Source organism: Pygoscelis adeliae, unplaced genomic scaffold (genome assembly GCF_000699105.1).
Source record: "Pygoscelis adeliae isolate BGI_AS28 unplaced genomic scaffold, ASM69910v1 Scaffold267, whole genome shotgun sequence".
NCBI classification, from domain to species: domain Eukaryota; kingdom Metazoa; phylum Chordata; class Aves; order Sphenisciformes; family Spheniscidae; genus Pygoscelis; species Pygoscelis adeliae.
Window position 1 is genome coordinate 3,918,367 of NW_008825150.1, and position 25,757 is coordinate 3,944,123.

The window sequence follows — 25,757 nt, forward strand, 5'->3', positions numbered from 1 at the left end:
TTCTTTCTTAACTCATTCAAAGTTTCCTGGCACGTTTAAATTCCACTAGCTATGGAAATTCCAAGACTAATGTCCCCTTATAAGTAATGAGTATTGTCAACCTTTGGTTGACTATATGAAAACAGTTGGGAAGGGGAAAAGGAACATAAACTTTGTCAGTGGCAGCAGCTACCCCAGAATTAGAATACAAGATGGTGGTGGATGAAGCGTAACTTCTGGGTGGCTTCAAAAAGGGGGAGTGGGGACACAGGGGAAAAAAAAAAATGCAGGGAGATATAGCGATGTGGGTGCTGGTGTCAGAGAATGTTTCATTCAGTGGTCAACCTGTCTAGTGGATATGTAGCAACAAGTTTCTAGTGTGGGTTTCTCGTACTAGCATTGATATGTTTTGAATATAGGAACAATGATTAGCAGCTTGAATTCTAATTTAAGTCTCATGTCTGGTAATATGTCATGAGGTGATAAATTTAAGATATTATACTTACAAGCTATCTGCTTGCCATGTGCTTTTGTAAGAGATTACTGGCCCCATAGCAGAAACAGTAGAAATCACTGGGCATTTAGCTTGTGCTGTGACCGGTGGCAGCTGAGGAACAGGCACCATTCATCTTGTGCCTTCTACTGTGAAGTACTAACATCTGACAGAAGACTGGATAGGAAAGTTGTGGGGAGAGGACTTTACAGTAGGTGAATCCAATAATTTATGGGTCAATGTGTTTTGTTTTAAATTTTGCATGTTTTATGTTTAAGTTAATCTGGTACAAGTCTCCTGTTTTACAGTCTGAAAAGCTGACAAGCATCCATTGAAAGTTTTATATTAATTACTCTTGTCCATACTTGAACTCTGTTCTGGCAACATACAAGACTATTCTACTTCTTTGTGGGTTCTGTTCCTTTGTCCAACTTAGTTGGTGGGTCAAAGCCAGCCCTGTTCTACAGTTTTTATCTAGTTCTTAATCTAGTTTTTTTTCCCCTCAAAATTTAGTCTACAATTTTTTCTGTGTTAGTGTTGCAAAGAATATATCTGTGCTATTAGGAATTGTTGTACTTCACAGTTAGTTTCCTCCAAAGAGGAGTACTGTGAACTTGAACTTTGCATTGCTTTTTATTTTGGTATTTGATTACTTTCTTCAGTAAGTAATTAGAAAATGCTTCACAAGTTAGAAATAGGATGTTACTATTAAGATCTCAGCACTTACAAACAACACTTTCTGTGCTTGGGTGCATAAAACATTTGTTCCAGAAATTTGTAGTTCTGGAATGCTTGCTATGTAGGCAGTGTGTGGGATAATAAATCATGAGACACTATGAGTATTTTAAAGTAACATTTTTGCTGACCTGTTATTTTTAATCAAATTATAACATGCTTATTTCAGTTCTTTTTGAACACAGACCTGCTCCATTTGGAAAGTAAAAGAATGTTGAATCTGTCTAAAATGATGTTTGCTACAATTTCATAGTAGTGAGTCATAGGATCATAGAATCTTTTACGTTGGAAAAGACCCTTAAGATCATCAAGTACAACCGAGTCTGTCTTTTTGATATTTTTTAGTAAGTTCTTGTGTAACTGGCCAAATAGCAGCTTGGAGAATCAAATATTGCTTTAGCTGTTTCTTAAATTTATTTGAGCTTTGCTAGCCCTACTCAGTTCCTTCAGAGTACTATATGTGAGGTTGATCTGTTAAATGGTTTTTTGAACATGAAGATGCTTTGATTTTTCTATTTCCAAAGTTGAAAGTTGGCTTTAAAAGAAAAATTATAATACAAATTTAGTCCCTCTTATTTAGCTGATCTTCAGATTAACTGATAATTGGCCTGAGTGTATGTGCTAGGTATGAATTCACTGTGCTACCATAACTCATGCTGGATCCAGGTAAATGACTGCTTTGGATAGCACCAATACGAGCTGTGGAAGTATTGACATGTGAAGGTAGAGCCTGATTACTAAACTTTGAGGCAGAAGACCCTTCAGGGTATAGCAGAATCTATAGGGGAAAACATGGTTCTGCTATTTCCTGTGTTAAATTGTGCTGATTAAGTGGGACATGCTTTGCTTCCACACTTTGTCAGTCTGCCTAATGAAGCATAAGGATCTACCTGCTTTCTGGCAAGCAAATGTAATAAGAGTATTAGAATTGAAGTTATATTCCTACTGAACTACGTGAATAAAAGTTTTAAAATTCTGTGCTTTAATTTGGATTTTCATAGGATGTGTTGCCTTCTATTTTTTTTTTGTGAGGAGCGCACGAAGGACACAGTGTGCAGGAGAGATGAAAATACTCATCAGTTACTAAAACTTTCTTCTGTCAAAGTGGTGACCTAACAGTTAGCTTAGACTTTCATTTAAAACTAAGCAAAAAAAAAAAAAAATATGCCCACCATTCTTTTAAATTCAGAACTGATACACTGCTGTTTTTCTAGTCTGAGCAGAACTGTCATGTCTCTTTGTTAGTATTTTTTGTTATACATAAATAGTAACTGAGCCAATAAGACTGTTCGAATTATTGGTAGTAGTGAAGCTGAAATAAGTATCACACTTTAGTAGGCAATAAATAGCATCCTTTACTAGATGATTGAGGAATATACAATCAAGTCTGTCTAAATTTGGGTAGGGTTTGGTTGTGACAGTACAGCTAGCTCTGACATTTTATATGCAGCTGTCACATGAAATATTTAACACTGCTTGCTCCTGTCTAAAACTTTCTAAAACAGAGTTAGTTCTCATTTTGTTATATGGACAGCTTATTCAAACTGAGATAAAGGAGGAAATTTTACAAATGCATCCATCAGAAAACCTGGCTGAGCTCTGCATTCAGGAGTGCAAAAATAATGAATCTCCTTTCAGTATGGGACAGTGAGTAAGACGTAATTTTCTTGCATACTTTGCAAAGATTATTAGGCAAGCTGCAGGCATTTTAGCACATAGTTAAAGAAAAAACCCAAACCAAACACAACTGTTTCTATTTTCCATTAAATAAAGTAGGGGAATGCATCTTCCAGGGACTCACTGTTGATGTTAGATACTCTGTAATAAATGACTTTTTTTTTTTAATGTATTATGAGTGTGTGTGGTTATGTTACTGAGAGAGCTTTTAGTAGAAATCTAGGTATTTGGTACATGTGAATTCTAACACCATAGAGAAACACGCATATCTGACTCAGGAAAAAATGAGTAGAAACTGTATAACAAAACAATTAAATTTTGATACTGTGACTAGCCCTGACACTGACCTGCTCAGTTAGTCAAATGTGAATTTTTAACAGAAAGAGCGCTTCACAGGGTTATGTAAATTAAGTGCTGTAGTAATATTTCTTAATATCTCCAAAATTGCTGTTGAATGCAGGGATATATTTCTTCAAATTGTTTGAATAAAAATATTAACCCAAAGCAAATTATAGTAATTTCATTAATAAAGCTAATCTTTAAACTTTTGTCACCTATTTGTGCTTAAGTGCATAATTAGGTATTTACAGATTAAGTGTTAGTTTGGTTTAGAAATGCTTCAGGTGTCACAATAACAAATTACTTTTGTACTGGTGTCTGTTTTCTGTTTATATTAATATACTGATATTGAACTTCCATGGCAGCTCAAGAGTCTGAGAACTATTGCTACTCTATAAAGAAACTTGCAGGTTTATAAAAAATAAGTCTTTTACTTGGACATTGGCTAAAGATGGCATTAAGCAATCTTAGATTGATGTTGACAGGCCTACTCTATTCCTTAGCTACTTAATTCTGCAGCACACTAGCTCCTGTCGGTACTAACACTCATTCTCCTGTGTGTTGGAAGAAGGGGAGTCTAGCCACATTAGTAGAAGTGCTGGGGAGAAGGTGGGACAACTTTTGGCAGCCAGTCTTAAATTGGCTTGAGCCTGTCATGAAGCTACATATTTGGTTTAATAGGAGGAATATCCCAAAGGCATCACTATACAGTAGTCAAAGTATAGAAATATTATGTTATACTGACATCTAATAATATTTTCAGTTGGTAGAAACCTCTAGAGGTCATCTAGCTCAACCCTTGGCTCAAAGCCAGGCTAAAATCAAAATAGATAAGGTTGTTCAGAGCCTTGTCCAGTTGAATCTTGAAGATCTTCGAGGCTGAGTTTCTACTTCCTCTATGCGCGATTGGTTCCAGTGCTTAACCCCTTCCATGGGGATAGGTTCCCTGCTCCTCCTTATATCTCTGTGAAACTGCTTGTGCTGCAGCTTCTTGATTGCCTCACATCTTTTTGTTGTGTACTTCTGAGAAGTTTGCTTCTGTCTTCAGCTGTCCTAGGGGGTTTTATGGAGAGGACAGCAATTAGACATGCACAGTAGTCTTTCCAGGATTAAAAAGCCCAGTTCTGTGTAGCTTTTCCCTGTATGCCATATGCACCAGCTCCCTAATCAACTTCTACTGTTGTTTTGTCTAGTTTATCAGTATCTCATTTACTGGGCACTGGGTGGGGGAAGAGTACACAGTACTCAGATACAGCATCATGAATGCTGACTGCTGGGGAGTAACAGCTTCTTTTGACTTGTTGACTGCAGTTTTGCTAGTGTAGTAGTGGTAGCTGTTGGCCAGGGTCAACCCAAACACAGCTGCTTGATCACCTTCCTCTTCTGGTAAGGAGAAAATAGAAGGAAGGCAAGAAGACTCGTGGATCAAAATAATGACATTTTAATAGGGAAAGCAAAAGCTTGCACACACAAGCAAGGCAAAAAGAATAATTAATTCCCTGCTTCCTATTTGGAGGCAGATGTTTGGCCACCTCCTGGAAAGCGGGGCCTCAGCATGCATAATGGTTGTGTGGGAAGAATCACAGAATCATAGAATCATTTAGGTTGGAAAAGACCCTTAAGATCATCGAGTCCAACCGTTAACGCTACCAAATCCACCGCTAAACCATGTCCCGAAGCCCCACATCTATGCGTCTTTTAAATACCTCCAGGGATGGTGACTCAACCACTTCCCTGGGCAGCCTGTTCCAATGCTTGACAACCCTTTCGGTGAAAAAATCTTTCCTCACGTCCAATCTAAACCTCCCCTGGCCCAACTTGAGGCCATTTCCTCTCGTCCTATCGCTAGTTACTTGGGAGAAGAGACCGACACCCACCTCGCTACAACCTCCTTTCAGGGAGTTGTAGAGAACAATGAGGTCTCCCCTCAGCCTCCTTTTCTCCAGGCTAAACAACCCCAGTTCCCTCAGCCGCTCCTTGTAACACTTGTGCTCTAGACCCTTCACCACAAGGACTCTTCCAAAGTTTATGACAAACAAAGGTTAAGACAAACACCGTAACCACAAATACCCACCCTTCCTCCTCCTTTCCCTGAGCTTTTACTGCTGAGCGCGGCATCATGTGGTATGGAATATTCCTTTGGTCAACTTGCGTCAGTTGTCCTGGCTATGTTCCTTCTCAACCTCTTGTCCCCCCCAGCCTACTTGCTAGGGGTGGGGACAGTGGAAAAGAGAAAAAGCCTTGATGCTGTGCATGCATTTTTCAGCAATAGCGAAAACCCTCTGAATAGCACCTCTGTTCTCCAACACTGTGACCACTTCCTGACCTCCCAGGCCGATGTCGCCTGCAGACTTGATGTGTGTGTATTCCATCCTGGCTTTCAGGTCATTGATGAAGATGTTAAACTGTATTAGCCCAGTATCATCTTCTGAAGATTGCCTCTTCTAACCAGCTTCCAGTTAGATTTTAAACTGTTGACCACAGTTTAACTGTTGACCACAAAGATGTTAATTTGCAGTACTGAAGACCATTAATACAATGTGAAGAACTTACAAAGGAGGTTTTTGGTTAGGTGTTGATTAAAAAGGCAATTACAGAATTGAGCTTCAGACCCCTTTGAAGTTGAACAACTGATCATCTGTTTGCATTAGAAACACCAGCAGACTTTGTAAAGGTTATGCTCACTTCTGTAAAAAGAAAAGCAATGACTTAGAGCTGAATGATTTGTTCTTAAAATGTCTTGACTTTCAGACTTCTAGCTCGAGACATTTATGTTTTGATATTAAAAATTAATTTGTAAAAAATGTACTTTTAACTGTTGAAGGTTTTTATATTGGTTAGGTATTTGAAGTATAGAAACTAAATGTATTTTCGAAGATTAATAAAAGTCTACTCTAATGAATTTTCACATATTTATTTTTCAGGAGCTGGTGAATCAGGGAAAAGCACAATTGTCAAACAAATGAAGTAAGTATGGTGAAATACCATGATAGAGAAATTTTTTTTTTTGTTTGAATAGAGAATTTATCTTTTTTCCTTCCATAGGATTATCCATGAAGCTGGTTATTCAGAAGAAGAATGTAAACAGTACAAAGCTGTTGTCTACAGTAACACCATTCAGTCCATTATTGCTATCATTAGAGCAATGGGGAGATTGAAGATAGACTTCGGTGATCCAACCAGGGCTGTGAGTACTGAAGTGCACACACAGATATACAGCTGAAATATTCATTCATTTTCAATTTTTGTCCATTACTATTTCCTGGAAAAAAATCTCTTAATATCCAAAAATCTTCTTTGTAGGATACAAAGTTTGATTGAAAACTAAATGCCATTGGTCTTTACATGGCAAGGTGACCTACAGAGCAGTCAGCATTGGGTTGATTCACAAAAACTATTTGGTTTAGATACAGTTCTCCAAATTCTGTCTAAATTTGGAGAACTAAACATTAGAGTGTTAAGGATTTTTTGAAAAATGTTAAACTATGCAGTCACGTCTCTATTTGTATGGACTTGTGGGCTGTTATGTTCTGTAAGTCATTTAAGTTAGACATCTTCACGTTCCTTAAAAAACACAGCTTAAATAGGTAGGCATCTAGCTACTGTCTGCACTTCTCTATTAGGTCTTAGGCACAGTGGTGCCTAAAACATTTCCAGCCTCCGAGCTTGATCCTGTTTCATACTGATTTCCAGTGTGGAGGACTTCATTTTACTGGAAGCAGAGACATGGACATAGCCCTGCTGTTGGTATCTCATTTTTTTCATGATACCATATGGATTAAGGATTTTTCCCAAGAAATAGGAGCCTTTTTTTAAGCTTTTCTGCACCTTTTCCATCTCATTTCATCTAATGTCCCGCATACAAACCTCTGATGGGTCTATTTGCCATTCCACCTATTGAAACTGGTCTGCAGAATTGATTCTTTTGGCTTATTGTTTCTCCAGTCCTAACTCTATACTTTTACCTGTGGTGACCCTGATTATGTCCATGTTTGGTCAGGAGGTTAGATGCTCTGAATCTCTCTGTAAAATGCTTAAGTGTTTTTGCTTGTCCTTTGGTTACAGAAATCCACTCTGTGCTGCAGTGCTGAAATTGATTACCAAAGTTGTTAGTCTGAATAACATTGAAACTTAGTTTGGGATGTGTGCTTTTATTTTCTTTCCATAGAAATCAGTGTCAAGGGTATGGAATGCTTACCAGTACAGTTTTTGAAGCAGGAACTAGCCACATTATGGCTGTCTTGCAGGAAAGATGGAGGAAGGTTTTTTTTTTGCTGTTCATGTATTGAAATAAGTATGTAAGGTAGTCAGAGGGATATTTTGTCATAATTAAGTTCTTTCCATCATGTTTAAGGTTGAATTACAGTTTGGGAGGAGAGGAGGGTCTTGAAAAGTAAGAAACGGTATGTAAATTCTTCATTCATGACAAAGTCTTGTGTTCAAGATCTTATTACTTAAAAAGCAATTTATAAATATTAGAGAGTATATCTTCAGTGACCTTGTGAAATGCGTTATGTATGGTTGTCATAAGGAAGCCAAACGTTCATAAGATTATGTAAAGTGGGTCATAAAGTTGTATCTGAAGTCTAAATCTGATTGGCAGTCATGAATTATTAGTTAATTTTCATTTTGCTCTTTGATAGTCATTATTTTATGTACATATGTTAATTCTACCTGAAACCTCTTCAATTGTAAACATAACTAGTAAAAGCTTTGTTTTCATTGGTTGTTCCTCTCTACATTTGTTCTCATGTTTGCTGTTGCCTTCCCTTAAGACAAAAGTTTTCCAGGGCAGCAACAGTATCTTACTGCATGTTAGTTCAGTATGTGTGCAATAGAGTCCTCTCTGGAGTCTGGCAGTTAATGTTGGAAAGAGGCAGATGGTAGACTCATGTTACTAAATACATAGGAAGAGAAAACGGAGGAGGAGTAAATGTAGGTGTTAGCAGATAAAATGACTAACAAGATGATTTTGAGGGCTATTTTATATATGATGTCAATTTGAAGTCATCTGAGTTTCTTGACTTCGAAGAGCTATATAAATGATGAGGCAAACTTTTTTGTCAGGGATAATCTTAAAATAGCTGTCCATCCCTTTGCACTTAGACTGGTCCTTGGTGGTCCAAATTCTTTTTTCAGAGCAACACTGCTATGGAACATCAGCACTAGATTTTTGCCAATTGTAAAGTCAGAAATGGAAAAAGAAATTCAGAGCTTGTGTTATACATCAGCCTCACTTTAAAAAAAAAACACGTATGCTTACTCCTCGATTATTATAGCATAGCCTTCTTAATTTTATGCTATTTTGTTGTACTTTTGTTGTTTTTCGGGGAAAAAAACCCCAAGCCTCAAAATTGTAACTCCTGATGAAAATTGTTAAATTCAGACTCTTTTCCTTAAATTTCTGAGGGGATTTTCTGAGGGTTTTACTCTAAATGGGATAAGTTTGTTTGGAAAATCATATACTCTTACTTCTGTCACAAGACTAACAGTAAAGCAGTGAGTTGAACGTTTTCTTTTTTAAAGCTATTGAATCAAGGGAGCATAGATTACACCAGCAGCTTCAGTAATGGTCAGTCTCAAGAGTGGTGTATCTTCCTTTGTCCTACAGGATGTTTCAGTACTAAAGTAGAAACTATGTTTTGAGAGGCATTTAGTGAATGTGCTTTAAAGGACTATGGACCACTTTCTGAATGTGAGATTCGCTGTAATTAGCTAGGGAGATAATGTAAAGAAACTAATTTAACTATCTCATTTATGAAATTTGGTATTAAAATAGTGACACCGAGGGAGGAAGCTGCCCCATTCCAGTATCATTAAAGGAAAGTATCTAGCATTGGTTAATAATGAAAATAGGACTTGATCATTGCATACTACCTCACTTGTGGTGTCTGTAGTACTTGCCATCCTTAGAAAAGGGAGTATGGGGGTAACAGAGGCCACTTTTTATTTTAATGTTTGGGCTTTCAAAATGCTGAAATTGATTCTCTTGTTCCACCTTCCCTTTCCCCTTCCCCCCATTTTTAAAGCATGTAGAGATCAGAGCTATTTGAAACAGAGTAAATGTTGTATGTTTGAAAGTCAGACCATGTTAGGCATAAAATGGTGTAATCATTCATGACAAAATTGACTGTCAGTTTCTAAGCTGTTTCCATCATGTTTCTTAATATATTGGCTCTTCTTCAAGATCTGCTGCTTCTGTGAGTTGTAGGTCCTTGGCATTTGCATCCACAAACAATATTCAAGACCAGAATTGTCGTTCAGGTTTCTTTTTTGCAGGCATATTGCTCAAACTGCAGTCCGTGAGATCTGACTTTCCAACCCTTGGATCTTTACTGCTCTGGTTTTTTATGTAATTATTAGTGCAATCCATTGAATTATTAGTTGTCCACAATTTGTCCTGTACAGTAATCAGTATTCTGTTAATTTGTTTGACAAATGTTCATTTCTAGATTTGTAACTACTCTAGCTTTCAAAACACTTTTTGAACTATATATCAGATACTGTTGTTCATATGTATAACTACATATGTATACATATAGATATATATAAATCTCTTCAAGTTTGCCTTGAGTTGGCTGAACTGCAAGCTTTTTGTTTTCAAGCTGTGAATATCAGTATTACTCAATCCATCTGTAAACAATTTCCCTGTTAGCTGTCATAATCTTTGATTATTTAAGTCTACAGCGGACAATATCTTTAGAACAATCACTACTTTCTGTGCTTATCCTGGCAAATTTTTTTTTCCACAGCTTATTGTTTGAACAGCAAAGGTGACGGAACCGGATTTTTCTACAGATTTGCAACTGTATCTTCCCTTACTGTTTTGTGAGAATAACCTTATGTTGCTTTTTTTAATCCTCTTTCTTGAAATACTTTCAGTTCCCAGCTGATGTGCCGAAGTCTCTTTTCTCCTTCCTCCTTTCCAGTATCATCTGTTCTCTCTCTTTTAATTATTGGACAAACAGTACATGCTGTGGGTAGTAGTTACAAGCCACAAGTATGCTGATTTTTCTGGCTGACATACCTTGGCATTAGATCACATACAGCGAATAACCAAGGTCAAGCAGCTACCCACAGGAGAGTGCTAATGTGGATCTCTTTCTCTTCTTTTTCCAATGCCTTACAGGTCTAACACTTTTAAGTTTCTTTCCTCAGTCAAAATTGGATGAACGTAGCCAACTGGTCTAATTCTGTTAAAGGAGACTGGTGGGTTGACATCCTGTACTCTATTAGCCTCACTCTCAAAGGTAGTCATTATATATAGTCTTAAAATCCAGCATCTGCTCTCCTAAAAATCTTGATGTTTGCTTGATATCGCATTACCAAGAAAACTTGGTCTCTGTGGAATAATTAAGGTAATGGATATTTGTAACTGATTTATCTGGAAAGGTTTTTTTTATTTCCTGATGCATGATTTGGGAAGAAATTATCATTTGTCACTTTCAAAGTTGATTTTTGAAGCTTAAGTGATTAATGTGTTTTCTTCAGTCAATCAATATACATCTGCATTTCTGAAGGTTCTAATATGCATTGTAACCATTCTATTCAGTTTGTGTTATTTGATAAGCAAATGAGCTTAACTTTAGACTTGAGCACAAAGTATGTTACTACTTCCGTTTATAGAAGCTTAGTTCAAGTTGTAAACAGATCAGAAGACGCTTTATCAGCTGATGAGAAATTTGGTTTACTAGTCTTTTTCTGTTGTTGAAAAATGTGGGAATTAATATCTTATGCAGAACACTAAAACCAATTGTTTTCCTTCGCATTTTCTTTGTTTGGTTACATTCATGTTTACCAGGTTAAGTAAATAACTCATTTGCTGAATATAGTTCTTAAGTGATAATACTTCCGTCGTATTTCTCAGTGTTTGTCTCTCCACTTTCTCTTTACATACTAAAGGATGATGCTCGTCAACTCTTTGTGTTAGCTGGAGCAGCAGAAGAAGGATTTATGACTGCAGAGCTTGCTGGAGTTATCAAGAGACTGTGGAAAGACAGTGGAGTTCAAGCTTGTTTCAACAGATCTAGAGAATACCAGCTTAATGACTCTGCTGCCTAGTAAGTACTATGTGACAAACAAGATTCTCTTTGTCTTGTAAGTAGTAGGTAAAGGAATATAAGACACGTCTCATCTTTTGAGGAATTCTGCTCCCATGTAGATGGAAAATTTAGAAGTATCTGGACAAAGATATTGTCTACTTGGGTTAAAATGCTCCAACTAGGCTTCAAGGTTGGAAAGGAAAAAGTGTGATATAATTATGAATTTGAGTTGTGTTCTGACCAGTTGTTTCACCCTCCTGAGGAAGACAAAAATTGCTTTAAGGTGCTTTAATAGCATTTTTATTACAAAAACATGACTCAAGTATCTGTTCAGTATCTGAACGTGTCCAGGAAACTTGATTATGTGATGTGAATCTGTATTACCAAGGATATTACTTTCATGTTTATAATTAGAGTTTTTCCTGTGGTTCAACATTGCTGCATTTTCTTTGTTAGTTAATGGTCTCTGTTAGAGATGTGTTGAGCAAAGGTAACAATCAGGATGTCTTCTATGCTAGGGTACTTCATTAAAAAATTAAATAGTAAGGAATCAAGGGTGTGAGAAGTAAGATGTGATGGCAGCAAGTAATGGTAAGTCAGTCAAGGAAAAGTGTCCATCAAGGGCAAGGTAAGATGGTAAAGAATGGCATAGCAGTGATACTGGCCTTGTAGGGCAGTCTTTTAAAGCTTTATCATAATTCTGAATTAATTTGTGGTGTTTGAAGTTGTTTTTCACTTTCCTTAAAATAAGGTACTTCTGTTCTTTAGAATAACTGTACATAACTAAAAAACTGTGAGAAGACTCCAGCTGGAGTAATATAATTACAGGCATGCTGAATGAATAGAAATGTGATCAAATTGTATTGAAATAACACTAATACTTCCAGCATGATTGCTGCTTGTTTGCTGAAGTTGTTCTAAGGGTACAGAGGGTAGATGGCAACAAGCTGAGCTCACGATGACAGATCTCTTGACTTAAGAGAGAGCACTTGTATAAACTTTCTTCAATATGGAGCACTTAATTTGGAGGAGGACTTTCCTCTGGTAACCTCCTCTGTTATATTTTGTTGTTTTAGATACCTCTGCCTCCAATTTCATAAGAAAACTGTTCATCTAGCCATACAATTGTATCGTTAAAATTGCTAACTTCTGGTTACACTGAAAGAAGAACATAATGCTTTCCCTATTTACTATGGCAAAAGCACAAATAAGATTTGTATGGTTTTTAGAAACGCTGGGCTTCTTGGCCTGCATCGCAAGAATTTTGGCAATGAAAGTATACTATTGTAAAAAATGTGTGCAATTAGAAATTCTCAATAGAAAGTTAATTGTTATGTATTAAGCATTTTCTTAAACACATAATTCTAGCCAAAACACCAAGTTGTTCTTTTCGTACCTATTATCAAATCCAGAGTAATTTTGGGCTTTGGTTATAATTCAAAGTAACTTGTAGTTCAGTAGGTTACAAAGATGAAGGTGTTTTTCTGGTTAGTGCAAATAACATTGGTGTACATGCAACCATGTTTGCATTTTGGGATTTCAAAAGAAGAATTCGTTGTGGTGGAGTCAATTGCATAAGTTTTCTTTCTTCTAGGATGAAATATCTTTGTGTGTGTCAAGCTTATTTCAAAAAAACCTCGGAAAATTGAGGGGAATAATGTGTCTTGTTTTTTGTCTTATCTCAGAGAAAGCTATTTTATAAAAGTCAAGCACAATACAATGAATGGACCTAGAACTTCTGTAATTCTTTGTAATCATCTTGTTATTATTTTATAAATAACTGAAAGCAGTATTTATTTTTACCTTCAGTTACTTGAATGACTTGGACAGGATAGCACAAACCAGCTACATTCCAACCCAACAGGACGTTCTCAGGACTAGAGTGAAAACTACAGGAATAGTGGAAACTCACTTTACTTTCAAAGATCTTCATTTTAAGTATGTATATCATGCTGCATGTTCATCTGTTTGTTACGGTTTCTGTAAAGTTCTAGAAGATGGACTTTCAATGATGTAATATAACAAATTTGTCTAACCACAACTTTGGATCCCCCCCCCTTTTTTTTTTTTCTGAAAAAAAATTATTCATGCTTGGCTTAATTTTCTGAAGGATGTGGGAGTCGTCGGAACTCCTGTAATAACTCACAATAAATATGCAGATATTAAGTAATAAACGCTTTGGTTTTATTGGAAGCTTTTTGTAAAGATATTTTATATGTAAATTAAATTTCAAAATATTCCATTTTCTGCCATGTTAAATAGCTGGTCTTCTATCAGATTCTTCCCTTTAAATTCAGTTGGAGAGCTGGAGGTTTATAAATGTTTGCTGGTGTTGTATGAAAGAGTAAATCCATTTTCCTGAGGAACTGAATTCAAGTATGTGTTGTACTTTAAGGTAGTACTTTATTTAGTGATGAAAGAATGTGACTTACGTTTCCTGTGGTGTGGGATTTACAAAATAATGTTAATATTCTGAACATTTTATGTCCAAAGACATTCATGATGAAAGCATAGGGTAGTATAAATATAATAATATTCTACCTCCTACTGATCAGGAAGAATGAGAAAGCTCAGTAAAACTCACATTGCATCTGCTTTTAGACTGTGCAGAGATTGTTGTCAGCATGTCTATACAATACGTTTGTTTAGTATCTTCATGGAAAGTATTTTTTTTAATGTAAATCCATAGCAAGTACTGTAATGTGGATGTTTCAGGGCCATCAGTACTGTGGAAATATATTTTGTTTCCTTGTTTTAGGGTTTAAGTATACAAAATTCATATTCATCCATAAAATAATAGCTGGTAAATGGGAATGAATCTCTTGCAAACCTAAGGAAGAGTAGTCCTTAGCCAAGCCTCAAGAGAGATCTTCAGTATTCTGAGGAGCTATCCATTTTCTCACTCACTTTCTAATGTTTCTTGTTCAGTTCCATACTGTAGATGGGTTTAAATTCTTCTACACACTCAATTAATCTGTATGCAGGTAGCTACTTCCTGCTGTACTGCTTATTAGGATTGTTATAAGGACCATATGATTACAGTTCTATAAAGTTCATTAGAAGGACCATATGATTACACTTCTATAAAACGTGTAACTTTAAGACAGGCCTTTGGAAGTATTTAGCTGTAATGTTGTACATTTAAACACCTGTACAGCAGCTGTTTAAATTTTAGGTGCCTTAGGAGATAGGCTTAATGAGTTATCGGAAGGGCTTGAAGAAGTATACTCTTACATAACATTGAAAAGAACTTTTAAGATGAACTAAAGGCATAAAAGGCTTAATTATACCAAGGTGAGGGTACATAAACATGACTAGCGGTGCAATATTATGTACTTCGGGGTTTTTTCATTACCTTTTCTTTCCTGTTTTGCTGTGTGTGTTTAGATTCTTTGAGGCTGAGCCTCATTTCAGCCTTCTCTGTGAAGCTCTTAGCATAGCTTTGATTATTGATTCAATCTAAAATGCAAATAGCAAGTCATCTTCATGCTGTTTCTATAGACTATTTCAGAAGTTGAGTCTGATTATTTACTAGTTTTGTTTTCAAAGAACACCTTCTTTTGTAGAAATGTTCTTCTGATAATTTAACAAATTCTTATGGAAATTCAGGTCCTAGTACAAAATTATAAAACATTAGCAGTAGAATTGACAGAAGTCACGGCTAAAATTTAAGATATTAATTATTAGGGTACACAAGCACAAAATACCTTCCTATGGGTACAGCCGTCGCTAATTATTTGAGAACTAAGTAAGAGTAGGTGGTTGACTTGCATTTACATAGCATGATATCCAGAGGCTTCCCCTCAAAGATATCTCTGAAGGTAAAGAACACTTCTAAAGAATCCTTTTTTCATTTTTAAATTCTAACAGGAGTAATCCTTAAAACGTTTTTTAAGATGGTATTATTCCATTGTAGAACATTAAATGGGCAATGAGCATTTTCACTTGCACAATAGTATACCCAAGTAGAAGACCTCGTTAGAGGTTTTGATGTTTTTGACAGTTTTTCATCAGAAAGCCAAGGGTCTTTGTTTTTCTTCTAATTTGTTTCCTTCGCTACTTATTTTTACTGTGCTTTTTTAAATAAAAATCCAGCAACTCAGAACACTTGAAGATTTCTAAAAATAACAACTGTAATTGAATCTCTTCTATTGCAATTTACCTAGTCATGTAGTACACTAACATTAAGTCAGTAAGTTTTTTAATCTGTTTGCCCCCCCTGCAATCTTACAGCCCAGGGAAAAAAGGAAAGTGGGATAATAAAAAATACAGGTCAGTTTTAATAAGTGTGTAATATGTGAGACTTTCCAGATATTTATCATATTTTTGTAAACGCCCTGCCTCATAAAAATATTTGTCAAATTCAGTCTTTTGCAGGGCTGGGGACTGGAATGAACAACTTGTATAACCTTAAAAAAAGAAGTGAAAGCAATCATCATAAATATCTGGTGTCCTTTTGGCCCAGATCACATTTTGTATGGGTACTGGAACCATGTTCTTTGCTTAAATAGTCTGAAAGAAGCAGAACATAGCAAATCTGGCAACACTAGCTTTCAAAAACATACTGGTCCAATGAAAGGACCTTGCATAAGTCCTTACATTTGCACAATTGCAGATAAACCATTCAGAAAGCTACCCATTTAATATAGCTAAGTAACATAGCTTAGAGAGTGATGACTGGAGAGATGTCTTTAATGCTTTACATTTAGTTCAGTGAAGTAATTTGTCTTAATGTGGCATAGTCACCTTGTAATCTCATGGGAGAAGTCTGCTTTCTTTAAAGAATGGAAAGGCGTTAAAGCATTTCCCAATACCTTCGTTCTTTAGATAAGGGGAGTAGATTCAGCTGTTACAAACTTCAATTCTTTCAGCACTGCCTTGTATTTCTTTTTAGTTCATTGTAGACTGACTTACCTTTCATAAGCAAAATATGGTTCTTTTGAGTAGTCAAACCATGGACGGTACTATGAATTTTAGCACCTGAGGCAAGTGCTTAAAAGATGGGCTTGCACACAATCCTGTGCATACATCCTCCCATATTGGAAGGTGGAATTTGTAAATCATTCTTTCAAAACTTTAAAATTTATTTGCAGATTAAGCAGCTTCTGTGAGTGTTTTAGTCTTTTGGGACTGTGACCTATCAGGCCTCAGTATGACTTCTAACAGGGCAGACGGAAAGCTTATGAACTTTAAGACCACTCTGTTCAAAATGGCTAATTTTTCTGAAAGATACTTGCAGCCTTATCTTAAGAATTTTGTTTGCCAAATAGGTTTTTTTTTCTGTATGCCTGTATTTCTCTGTACTGATATCATATGGAGATGAAGCTTCATTACATAAAACAATCCATCAGGTTCTTATTACTTGCTGTTGAGGTGTTCACTGTGAAACTGTGGTGCCAAAACTTCATCCAGCACTAGATTTTAATGTATAAAAATTTCAAAGATGAGTGCAAAAAGATGGTTTGCATAAAGAACTGGGAGTTTGTTAGGTGCACTCTTAGAATGACAACCCCAAAAATAGACAAGCATCACTGGCAGAGAGGCTATTCTGGATTGAAGCAAACATTTCTGGCTAAAATCAATATCTGCAAATACAAACTGGCAATTGCACTTCTTTCATGTTCTAGAAATTGTCTGTCTTCTGCATTTTCCCTCCATTCCCAGGATACATGCTGGCAACATAGTCTGAACAAGCCAAAAATCATACAACGCCTCTTGTGCAGACCTATTTTCTTTACATATTTTTGCTGTTCGTTGAAAGAATACCTCTTACTACAATTTTTTATTAATACGGGAAGTTGTGCCATGTTTTCTTATACCTCTCGGTTACCATCTTAGTAGTAATGTTTTGGATTGAGCAGTGCCTTAAGATATTATTGAACTAGGTGAGATCCATGCAGATTGATATTTCAGTACTGTCATCGGTATAAAACATTTAATTTCTCATGTTCCTTAGAAGCTGGTGTCCACAAAAAATAAAAGGAGCAATTTTCTTGTTCAGTTTCTCAGCTAATTTTTCTGTCTTGTATTCTGTTCTGTCCTATAGAGTGAGAATTGTCGTTGTTCAACCCTGCGTGCCCTGCTGTCTACCAAAGGCCCTCAATGTGATAGCCTTATTACTAATAGAATTCTGAATGATTTTAGGCCATGCTGGAATATCTTTACAAGAATCATAACTATGCATCTTAACAGTTGTTGTTCTGGTCTGGATTTCTCTTCCTGTTCATATGACGTTCTTACCCAAACAGGGCTTTCATAATAGAGCTGGCCGTTCTACTACTTACAGCAAAGAGCATGGAGATGTAGGAACTGGTCTGTCCTCTGTTCTTCTCTCTTCCTCCTCCCATTTGAACATTTTTATACCTACTGAATTCTAAGCTCTCTTTTTTGTGACAGTGGAACAGGTTGCCCAGAGAGATGGTGGATGCCCTATCCCTGGAAACATTCCAGGTCAGGTTGGAGGGGGCTCTGAGCAACCTGATCTAGTTGAAGATGTCCCTGCCCACGGCAGGGGGGTTGGACTAGATGACCTTTAGAGGTCCCTTCCAACCCAAACTATTCTATGACTCTGTAACTTTCCTTAGACATCATTAGGAACTTCAAGTATTTTGCAAGCCAGATAAATAGCATGGTGATATAATGAACTGTAAATGATGGGGGGACGGGACATGACACTCAAGACCAAAAAAAAAAAAAAGAGACAAACAGTGGTATTCTGAAATTATGTGACATATACTTCCCAGGATCTTCTCAAAGAGGGAGAACCCAGACTTTTTCCACCTGTCTCTTTCCTATCACAGAAAAAGAAGTCTTGTATCCAACTTCCTTAGTATTGCATTATTTCCAAGTATTAAAACAGACACCACTCTGCTCTTGGAGAATCTTACATTGTTGATCAATACCTTTTATTATTTTAGACTATTCATTTGGGCTAGAGATTGAATAACACTTTCATCTAGTTTACACTTAGTAAAGCTAAGTCTGTGTATTTTTATTTTTTATAGATTACAATTAACTTTGTTAATGAAATATAGTACAAATTATTTTGTAAATCAGTTCTGTTTAGCTTTCATCTCACACTTTCATGTTTTATAAAATGTTGTATAGGAAGACTTTTAAGGCTTTATTGATTATTTTTTTTTAATACTGAGACATTAAATAGTAATAAATGTTGCAGATTTTTATGCCTTTTTTTAAATTTTGTGATCAGACTTACACTGCTGATACTTTTAGATCTTACTGGTTAACATTCAGAAAGCTAGAAATTCTGAAGTTCATTCTCTGCTTTGCACTTCTGTTTTGCAGAATGTTTGACGTTGGAGGCCAAAGATCAGAGCGGAAGAAGTGGATTCATTGTTTTGAGGGTGTTACAGCAATTATTTTTTGTGTGGCATTAAGTGATTATGACTTGGTCTTGGCTGAAGATGAGGAAATGGCAAGTACATTAATGTTGAAGCAAGAAATAGTTGTTGGGTAGAAACTAAATAAGTTTGAAAGGAAAGCTATAAATACATCTTTTGGAGTATTACTGCTTTATAAAATGTATGGGTTTTGTGTAAAAGGTCTCAGAGAAATGGTGATAGAATTCATGCTTTCAGGTTTCAAAGTATTTCCTCATATTCTCAGAAGGAATACTATGAGACAAGTATTCTTTTCAGCGACAGTCTTTCATGTTTTAAAGGACGCATAAATTAATGAGGATAGATTGTCAGTAATACACATTTTAGTCTCTTTATGGATGCTAGAAGTATATAATATGAAATTGCTTGACTTACCTGTTTCTACTTTACCACGCTTTGTTTTCCTCCCCTTCCTCAGTCTTCAGTTTTTGTTTCTTCCTAAATGTGTTTCTCTGATCTCTTCCCTTAGTTGCAGATTTTTTTTCTCTTTCTTCTCTCTTCCAACCCCCTCCACTCCTTTCTCCTCTTTCAAGGTGTGACTCCTCCCATATCAGTATGCACAGAGTGCATGCTTTTTACTATCCGAGTGGTCTAAAGTGATGCTTATCTATTGTGTGTGAATCATTAACAAACTTCTGTGCTCTTCCTCATGTTCTGCAACTACTTATAAAATACAGTTTGGGAAGGAAAGAGAAATAAAGAAACCTTTCAAGTCAAATGTAGTCAAAGAAGGTCATAGCTAACGTCCTGCTACTTAAATGATTGGAGCTTGACCAAAGTACTTACATATTGGATAACTTTTTTCTACAGAGTTAAAAATTAGGGTAAGAGGGGGAAAAAACCTGCTCACTTGATTCTCTAGGTCTATAGAATGATTTTTTTTTTTTCCTTATGCTGGAACCTCAGCTTGGTGCAGAATTTAATTTTCAATTTCCAGAAGATCTAATCAGTATAAGACAAATTCAGGTAACTCAGGAACTGTTGTAGAATATCTGTACTGCAAAGTGTCAAAACACACCAAAAATTTCTAAAATATTAAACAGCTTAAGCCTGGAAATGAGGAAAAAAAAAATATGAAAAAGTAGTTGCTTAAACCCTACTCATGAAAGTGTTCTTCGTAGTGGTCTTGGCCCCTCTATATTTCCCTGTGGTAAAATGTGATTCGGTATGCTAGAAACTTAGTTTTCTAACTTTCTGGTTCATTTGTAACTAATCAAAAGTATGTATCCTGATGTTACTACTGAAGTCTGATAAAATACAACAAGGTGGTTTTTTTTTAATTACAGAATCGGATGCATGAAAGCATGAAATTGTTTGACAGTATCTGCAACAATAAATGGTTCACAGACACTTCTATTATTCTCTTTCTGAACAAGAAAGATCTTTTTGAAGAAAAAATCAAAAGGAGTCCTCTCACTATTTGCTACCCTGAATATGCAGGTATTGGAGGGGGGCGCAAGTGTCAAGTAATTTTCGGTTAAATTACCTCATTTTTGATGCACAAATCAGGAGGAGTTTAATAACTCTAGGTATCTAAAATATTTAAATTAAATAAAGTTTAAGATGGGGGGGTTGTTTTTAGGGATCACAAATAAAATAGTGCTAAGTCAGATTCATCTTTTTAACCAGGTGAAATAATGCTGGTCCACTGATAGCAGTTACATGTTACTGCTGCAACTCTTTTCAGCCTAATTTATTTATCCCATTCTTTTTTCTCATGTCTTGCTATTTTTGAACTTAGATGTGATTTTTTTCACTAGCAGGAATCCCTGAGAATACATGAGCATTTATTTGAACAGACAGTGTACGTACATGTTAGAAGTAGGTGGCTTATTCAGGAAATACATGGCAAAAGAGGATGACTTCATTTAACAAGCCTTAGCCTTTTTATGTATCATTTTCATTGTAACTTCAGACTATTCTATTGTACAAAAAATAACACACGAGAGGTAAAAAGCTTAGGCAAAATATATATGCCAAATGTCTTTAATTGAGTTTGGGAAAACCCCAAACCTTTTAAAAACATAAATATTGAAAGTGAATAACTTGAATGAAGGAAACAAAACATGCTAATCTAGGGAACGGTGATGCTTGTAGCCCAGAAAGCCAACTGTATCCTGGGCTTCATAAAGAGAAGTGTGGCCAGCAAGTCAAGGGAGATGATTTTGCCCTTCTACTCAACTCTGGTGGGAACCCCAGTGGAGTACTGCGTCCAGCTGTGGAGTCCTCAGCACAGGAAAGACACGGACCTGTTGGAGTAGGTCCAGAAGAGGGCCACGAAAATGATCAGGGGGATGGAACACCTCTCCTATGAAGAAGGGCTGAGAGAGTTGGGGTTGTTCAGCCTGGAGAAGAGAAGGCTCTGGGGAGACCTTATTGCGGCCTATCAGTACTTAAAGGGGGCTTATAAAAAAGATGATGGCAGACTTTTTAGCAGGGCCTGTTGTGATAGGACAAGGGGTAACGGTCTTAAACTAAAAGAGGGTAGATATAGACTAGATATAAGGAAGACATTTTTTAGGCTGAGGGTGGTGAAACACTGGCACAGGTTGCCCAGAGAGGTGGTAGATGCCCCATCCCTGGAAACATTCAAGGTCAGGTTGGACGGGGCTCTGAGCAACCTGATCTAGTTAAAGATGTCCCTGCCCACAGCACCTTTAGAGGTCCCTTCCAACCCAAACTATTCTATGATTAATGACTTATTCCATCTGCCACTGAAGTAAATAGAAAGACTCTTCCTGCAGCTGGAATTGAATTGAGTCTGTAGTTTTTATTCTTAAAAATGTGTCCAAAAGGTTTCCTTCAAGATTTATTTATGGTATCTTAAAGCAATGGCTGTGGAGTTATTCCTCTTCAGGTTTATGTTAACTATTTCCAAAGAACCACTTCCTTCAGAGATACAGTATGCATCTTGTTCTTTCTCAGTTTGAAACCTGCTTACTGAGCAATTTTCTCCTTCTAGGATCAAACACTTACGAAGAAGCAGCTGCTTACATTCAGTGTCAGTTTGAAGATCTGAACAAGAGAAAAGACACGAAGGAAATCTACACTCACTTCACATGTGCCACAGACACAAAAAATGTGCAGTTTGTTTTCGATGCTGTAACTGATGTCATTATTAAAAATAACCTTAAAGACTGTGGCCTCTTCTGAGAACAGACAAAAGGTTGTTAAATGGTAAATTACATGCGTGAAAACAGGACTTAGGCATTTGGAATATGCCCATGCTGTGTAAAACCTGCATAGGTATACTTAATTCTCTTTTATTTCTAGGTTTGGTGAATGACTTCGCACAATTCTAATCTGATTCTTCTCAAGGTGAAAGAAATACAAAATACATTGTGCTGAATGATAGATCAGTACTGTACTTGCCTGTTTTAACAGCTTTATTTATGTTTGTCTTGTAAATTTAAGTAATTAGTTAACACTGAGATGTCAGTTGATTGTATGTAAACTTATAATTGTAGTAATGTATTTGTATAAACGTTGAACGGAATATTTTAGTAACTTGATGTCCTCTAAAATTTCCATGTTTTATGAAGATACTCTTAGAGGAGACAAACACTTTTTGCCTTTGGATTATTTAAACATCTTGTAAAATTAAATTTTCTTTTCATCTTAAGGGTGCATGCTGCCTTATTCTTTACTTTTGGTAATACTGTATATGGCGTTAGCTTTTTTGATATTTAAACAGCCTTGTACACCTGCTCAGATTTAAAGAAACATAACCAATAAAACTTGTTTTTTGCCTTAAGTTTTGAAAAAAATCTTTTTATAAATTTAAGATAAGTGCAAAGATTATTTTTTAAATTTATATGAAATCCACAGTTTATGAAATCTGGGCTTGTAGTCTTGGCAGTGCAAATGTGGCAACACTGAGAAATTGAATTTTAAGGTTCAACTATCATTGAAGCTGATGGAAATGCAAAATGAAAGTTGTTAAAACCATTCATATCAATGAAAAAAAAAGTTTGAAACTGTGGTCTTTACTCAGTGGAGTGAATGGCAAAATTACCTTTGGGATTTTTTTTTATAGACCGTTAACAAAGGCTAGACTTCAGAGTATTTTTTTTTTCTGCTTACTTAAGAAGTAAAATCACATTCTCCTTAAACTTTTTGCTATTTTCTGGTAATAAAACTAGTTTGATTATTTAATAACCATAGAAATACCAGGTTTTCCCACAAGACTCACACAGGGGCTTCACAGATTAAAGCAATTTCCTGTTGCATATAAAAAGAATCTTCAGTATTTTGTATAGGGTGTTTTAGTGACTTGAAAATGCTGATTCTTTAATTTCCTCTTTAATAACAATTAAAGTCTCTCAGTTTCTTTAAATAATAAGTTCAGGAATATGATTTTCTTTTGGTTATGCTTTCATTATGTGATTTGCTATCTTAGGTACATATCTTCCATTGCCTTATGGGTAGTGCCAAAACTGATTTTTTTTTTATACAGATTTTAAGATGAATAAGCTCCTATTTGTAAATAAGTTCATGGATGGTTGTCTTAAATGTATGTCATCTGGAAAATACGAATGTACCAAACTTGGAAGTATGATTTTCTATAATTGTTAAAATATTTCAGGCAGCTACAGTACACGATAAGTTCTTTGAGAAGTAAATAAGTCTTTGAACCTGTTGCTATTTTTCTATATTATCTTAGCATTTATGTTCTGAGAAACGTTCAACCAAAATATTTGTCATTGTTCTGTTATTTAATTTTTGATTGTGTATGTGTTTCATTTAGGCCTCAGATAGCTTGAGTAAAACTTATCTGCACTTCTCATTCTTTAATGCTTCCTTTGTTAGGTACAGAATTGCTAAATGCGTTTCAAATGAAAGATTAGAAAGGAGATAACTTATTACTGGATGTTGTTAAATATATTCATACATTATGAGCTCTTTCAGCAGTTATGGTAAGCAATCTGTATATCCTGGGCTGCTTTTAATTGTGCTTTACGGTTCTGGATACATATCTGATTTTAAATCTCATTGAACTACTTTGTGGAAATTGTATTTACACCTACGTTCAAGTTGGTTTTTGTACTTAATGTAAAACAAAAATTGGGATTAATCAAATTACATAAATAAATCTAAATTTTGTGCCTTGCTTGAAAGAAATGTTTTTCATTAAATGTGCTGATGGAAATCTTTTTGCATCCATCCTGTGGAGATAACTAGATAGTAAAAATGAGAAGATACTAAGTCAATAGTAAATTCAAAAACTTTATGCAGGAAACAGTGAAATTAAAATGAGCATAAATTGATGATTATTGATTAATTCCTAAATATTTTTCCTTTTTCCTAACACCTTCACTTGGAGAATTTTTGGAACTTCATAACTGGTGTTTTCTGAAGTATTTACATCTTATCACAGAATGAAATTGTGAAATACTTTTGCTTGCTCATCCAGGCAGATGAGCTTGTCTTTTCTGACTCGATGAGTGGACAGCAGGTATGTTTCTTATAGATGCTCTGTACTGATTGATCAATCTTTGACCTGAGATGAAAGTTTTCAGCTCTAGGAAAAGCTACAAGAGGATTTATGTGCAATTGTGGGAGCCGCACACTTAGTTTTCACTGCAGTTGTAATAAGGCTCCACTCCACCTCTGTTCTGTCAGGAGGCTGCTTCTCAGTCAGAGCACTGCAGAAAATGGAGGAAATCCTGCAGGTCTGCCACTGTCTGAGGAGGACATTCTTGTTCCTCAGCAATCTGAGCCTCCATTCTCTTCCAGTTCTCCATTCCTCTCATTTCTTCATGCAAAGTATCCATGCAAACTGCTTTTTCTAACCTTACACAAGGAAGCCCCCTCTACTAGCTTAGATATTCCCTCAGATTATTTTAAATATTCTAAATTTAGTATATGTAGGGAATTATAACCTTATGGAGGCTTCTCCAGCCCCCGTGGTCTTGTGAGCATATTGTCTGTGGTTGAAGTCTCTCAGTACAATGCAGCCATCACTAAACGTAGTTATTTTTAAGGGGCTTAACTGGGAGGAAGTGTGGTTTGGAAGGTTTAGTAGTTGGCTTCATGATGCTACCTATTGAATTTGGAGGAAGTTTGATGTTAAATGTAGTAACCTCTTAGTAATTAAAACAGGGTCCAGGATCATAGCATGGGAACAGCGCAGCATTTGTTGGATTGCAATTTCTGTTTCCATGTACACAATTAGCAGCTTCACGATTTAAATTCTACATAAAACCTTAGGGAGCAAAAGAGATCAATCTGCAGCATGCTGAACAGCATGATGGCTAGTATGCATTTAGAATTGGGGAAAATGAAAGGATAAGTTTCTGTTCCAAATCAAGCAAAAAGGAAACCCTACCAAGATACTGGCTATCCTACTGTGTGGATGTCTCTTGAAGTTGTTATATGTCACATTAATAACTAAAAGCCTGTGAGTCAAAGAGTAATGCCAGGGTTGTAAACTTCAAATCCTTGGCTATTTCATTTTGAATAAAGTGTAGAAGGTGCAACAAGAGGCTGAAAGCAGCTCATCCTCGAATAATTCATAGCCCGTGAGAGAGTGCACTCACAGGCTATGAATGAGGAAGATAAGACTGGTGAAAGAGTAACTTAATTACCAGTCATTAGCTACATTGATGCCTGTAGTTTTTGCAAAAATTTAGGTTTTTTGGACTCTGAAGAACAGGAATATTAAAATTTCAGTTGCATAGGTGCAAGAAAACCATTTCCAGCTCTGTCTCTGGAGTTCTTGCAAAGAAGCTGCCTTGACATAGAGGAAGCTAGGAGCAGCATTTCAATCAGTTATGTTTCCAAGTCATGAAAATATTCTGTGTTTAAAAATGGCTGACTTAAAATGCATTTATCAAGCTTTTTATCCGTAGCATATTTAGGAGCAGTGCTTTTCAAAGTTGATCGTGGTTCCACATAAGGCATTTCTGGTTGGTTTGCTCTGCATGTGGTTTCTTTTTTGTGGTAGTGGGAAGGCTTTATGACTGTTACCTGACACAGCAGAGATCAGGGTTTATTGAGTAGTTTTATTTTGGTAATAATTTGCTTGGACTAAGGCATATTTCAGATTATTTTTTAAAGTGCAGTCAATGGGTTGAGATCCATATGGGATAG

The 25,757-nt window shown here is 36.1% G+C and overlaps 1 protein-coding gene across 1 annotated transcript; it reads left to right on the forward strand.

Annotated features, from left to right (window-relative positions):
* The first annotated feature begins 6,149 nt into the window (after positions 1-6,149).
* Positions 6,150-23,898, forward strand: GNAI1 (guanine nucleotide binding protein (G protein), alpha inhibiting activity polypeptide 1). Its single transcript, XM_009328354.1, has 8 exons — positions 6,150-6,190; positions 6,269-6,410; positions 11,126-11,283; positions 13,075-13,203; positions 18,571-18,700; positions 19,952-20,105; positions 21,628-21,842; positions 21,939-23,898. The coding sequence occupies exons 1-7, from the start codon at positions 6,186-6,188 to the stop codon at positions 21,816-21,818; spliced, it is 909 nt and encodes a 302-aa protein (XP_009326629.1). The 5' UTR covers positions 6,150-6,185; the 3' UTR covers positions 21,819-21,842; positions 21,939-23,898.
* Positions 23,899-25,757: the final 1,859 nt, after the last annotated feature.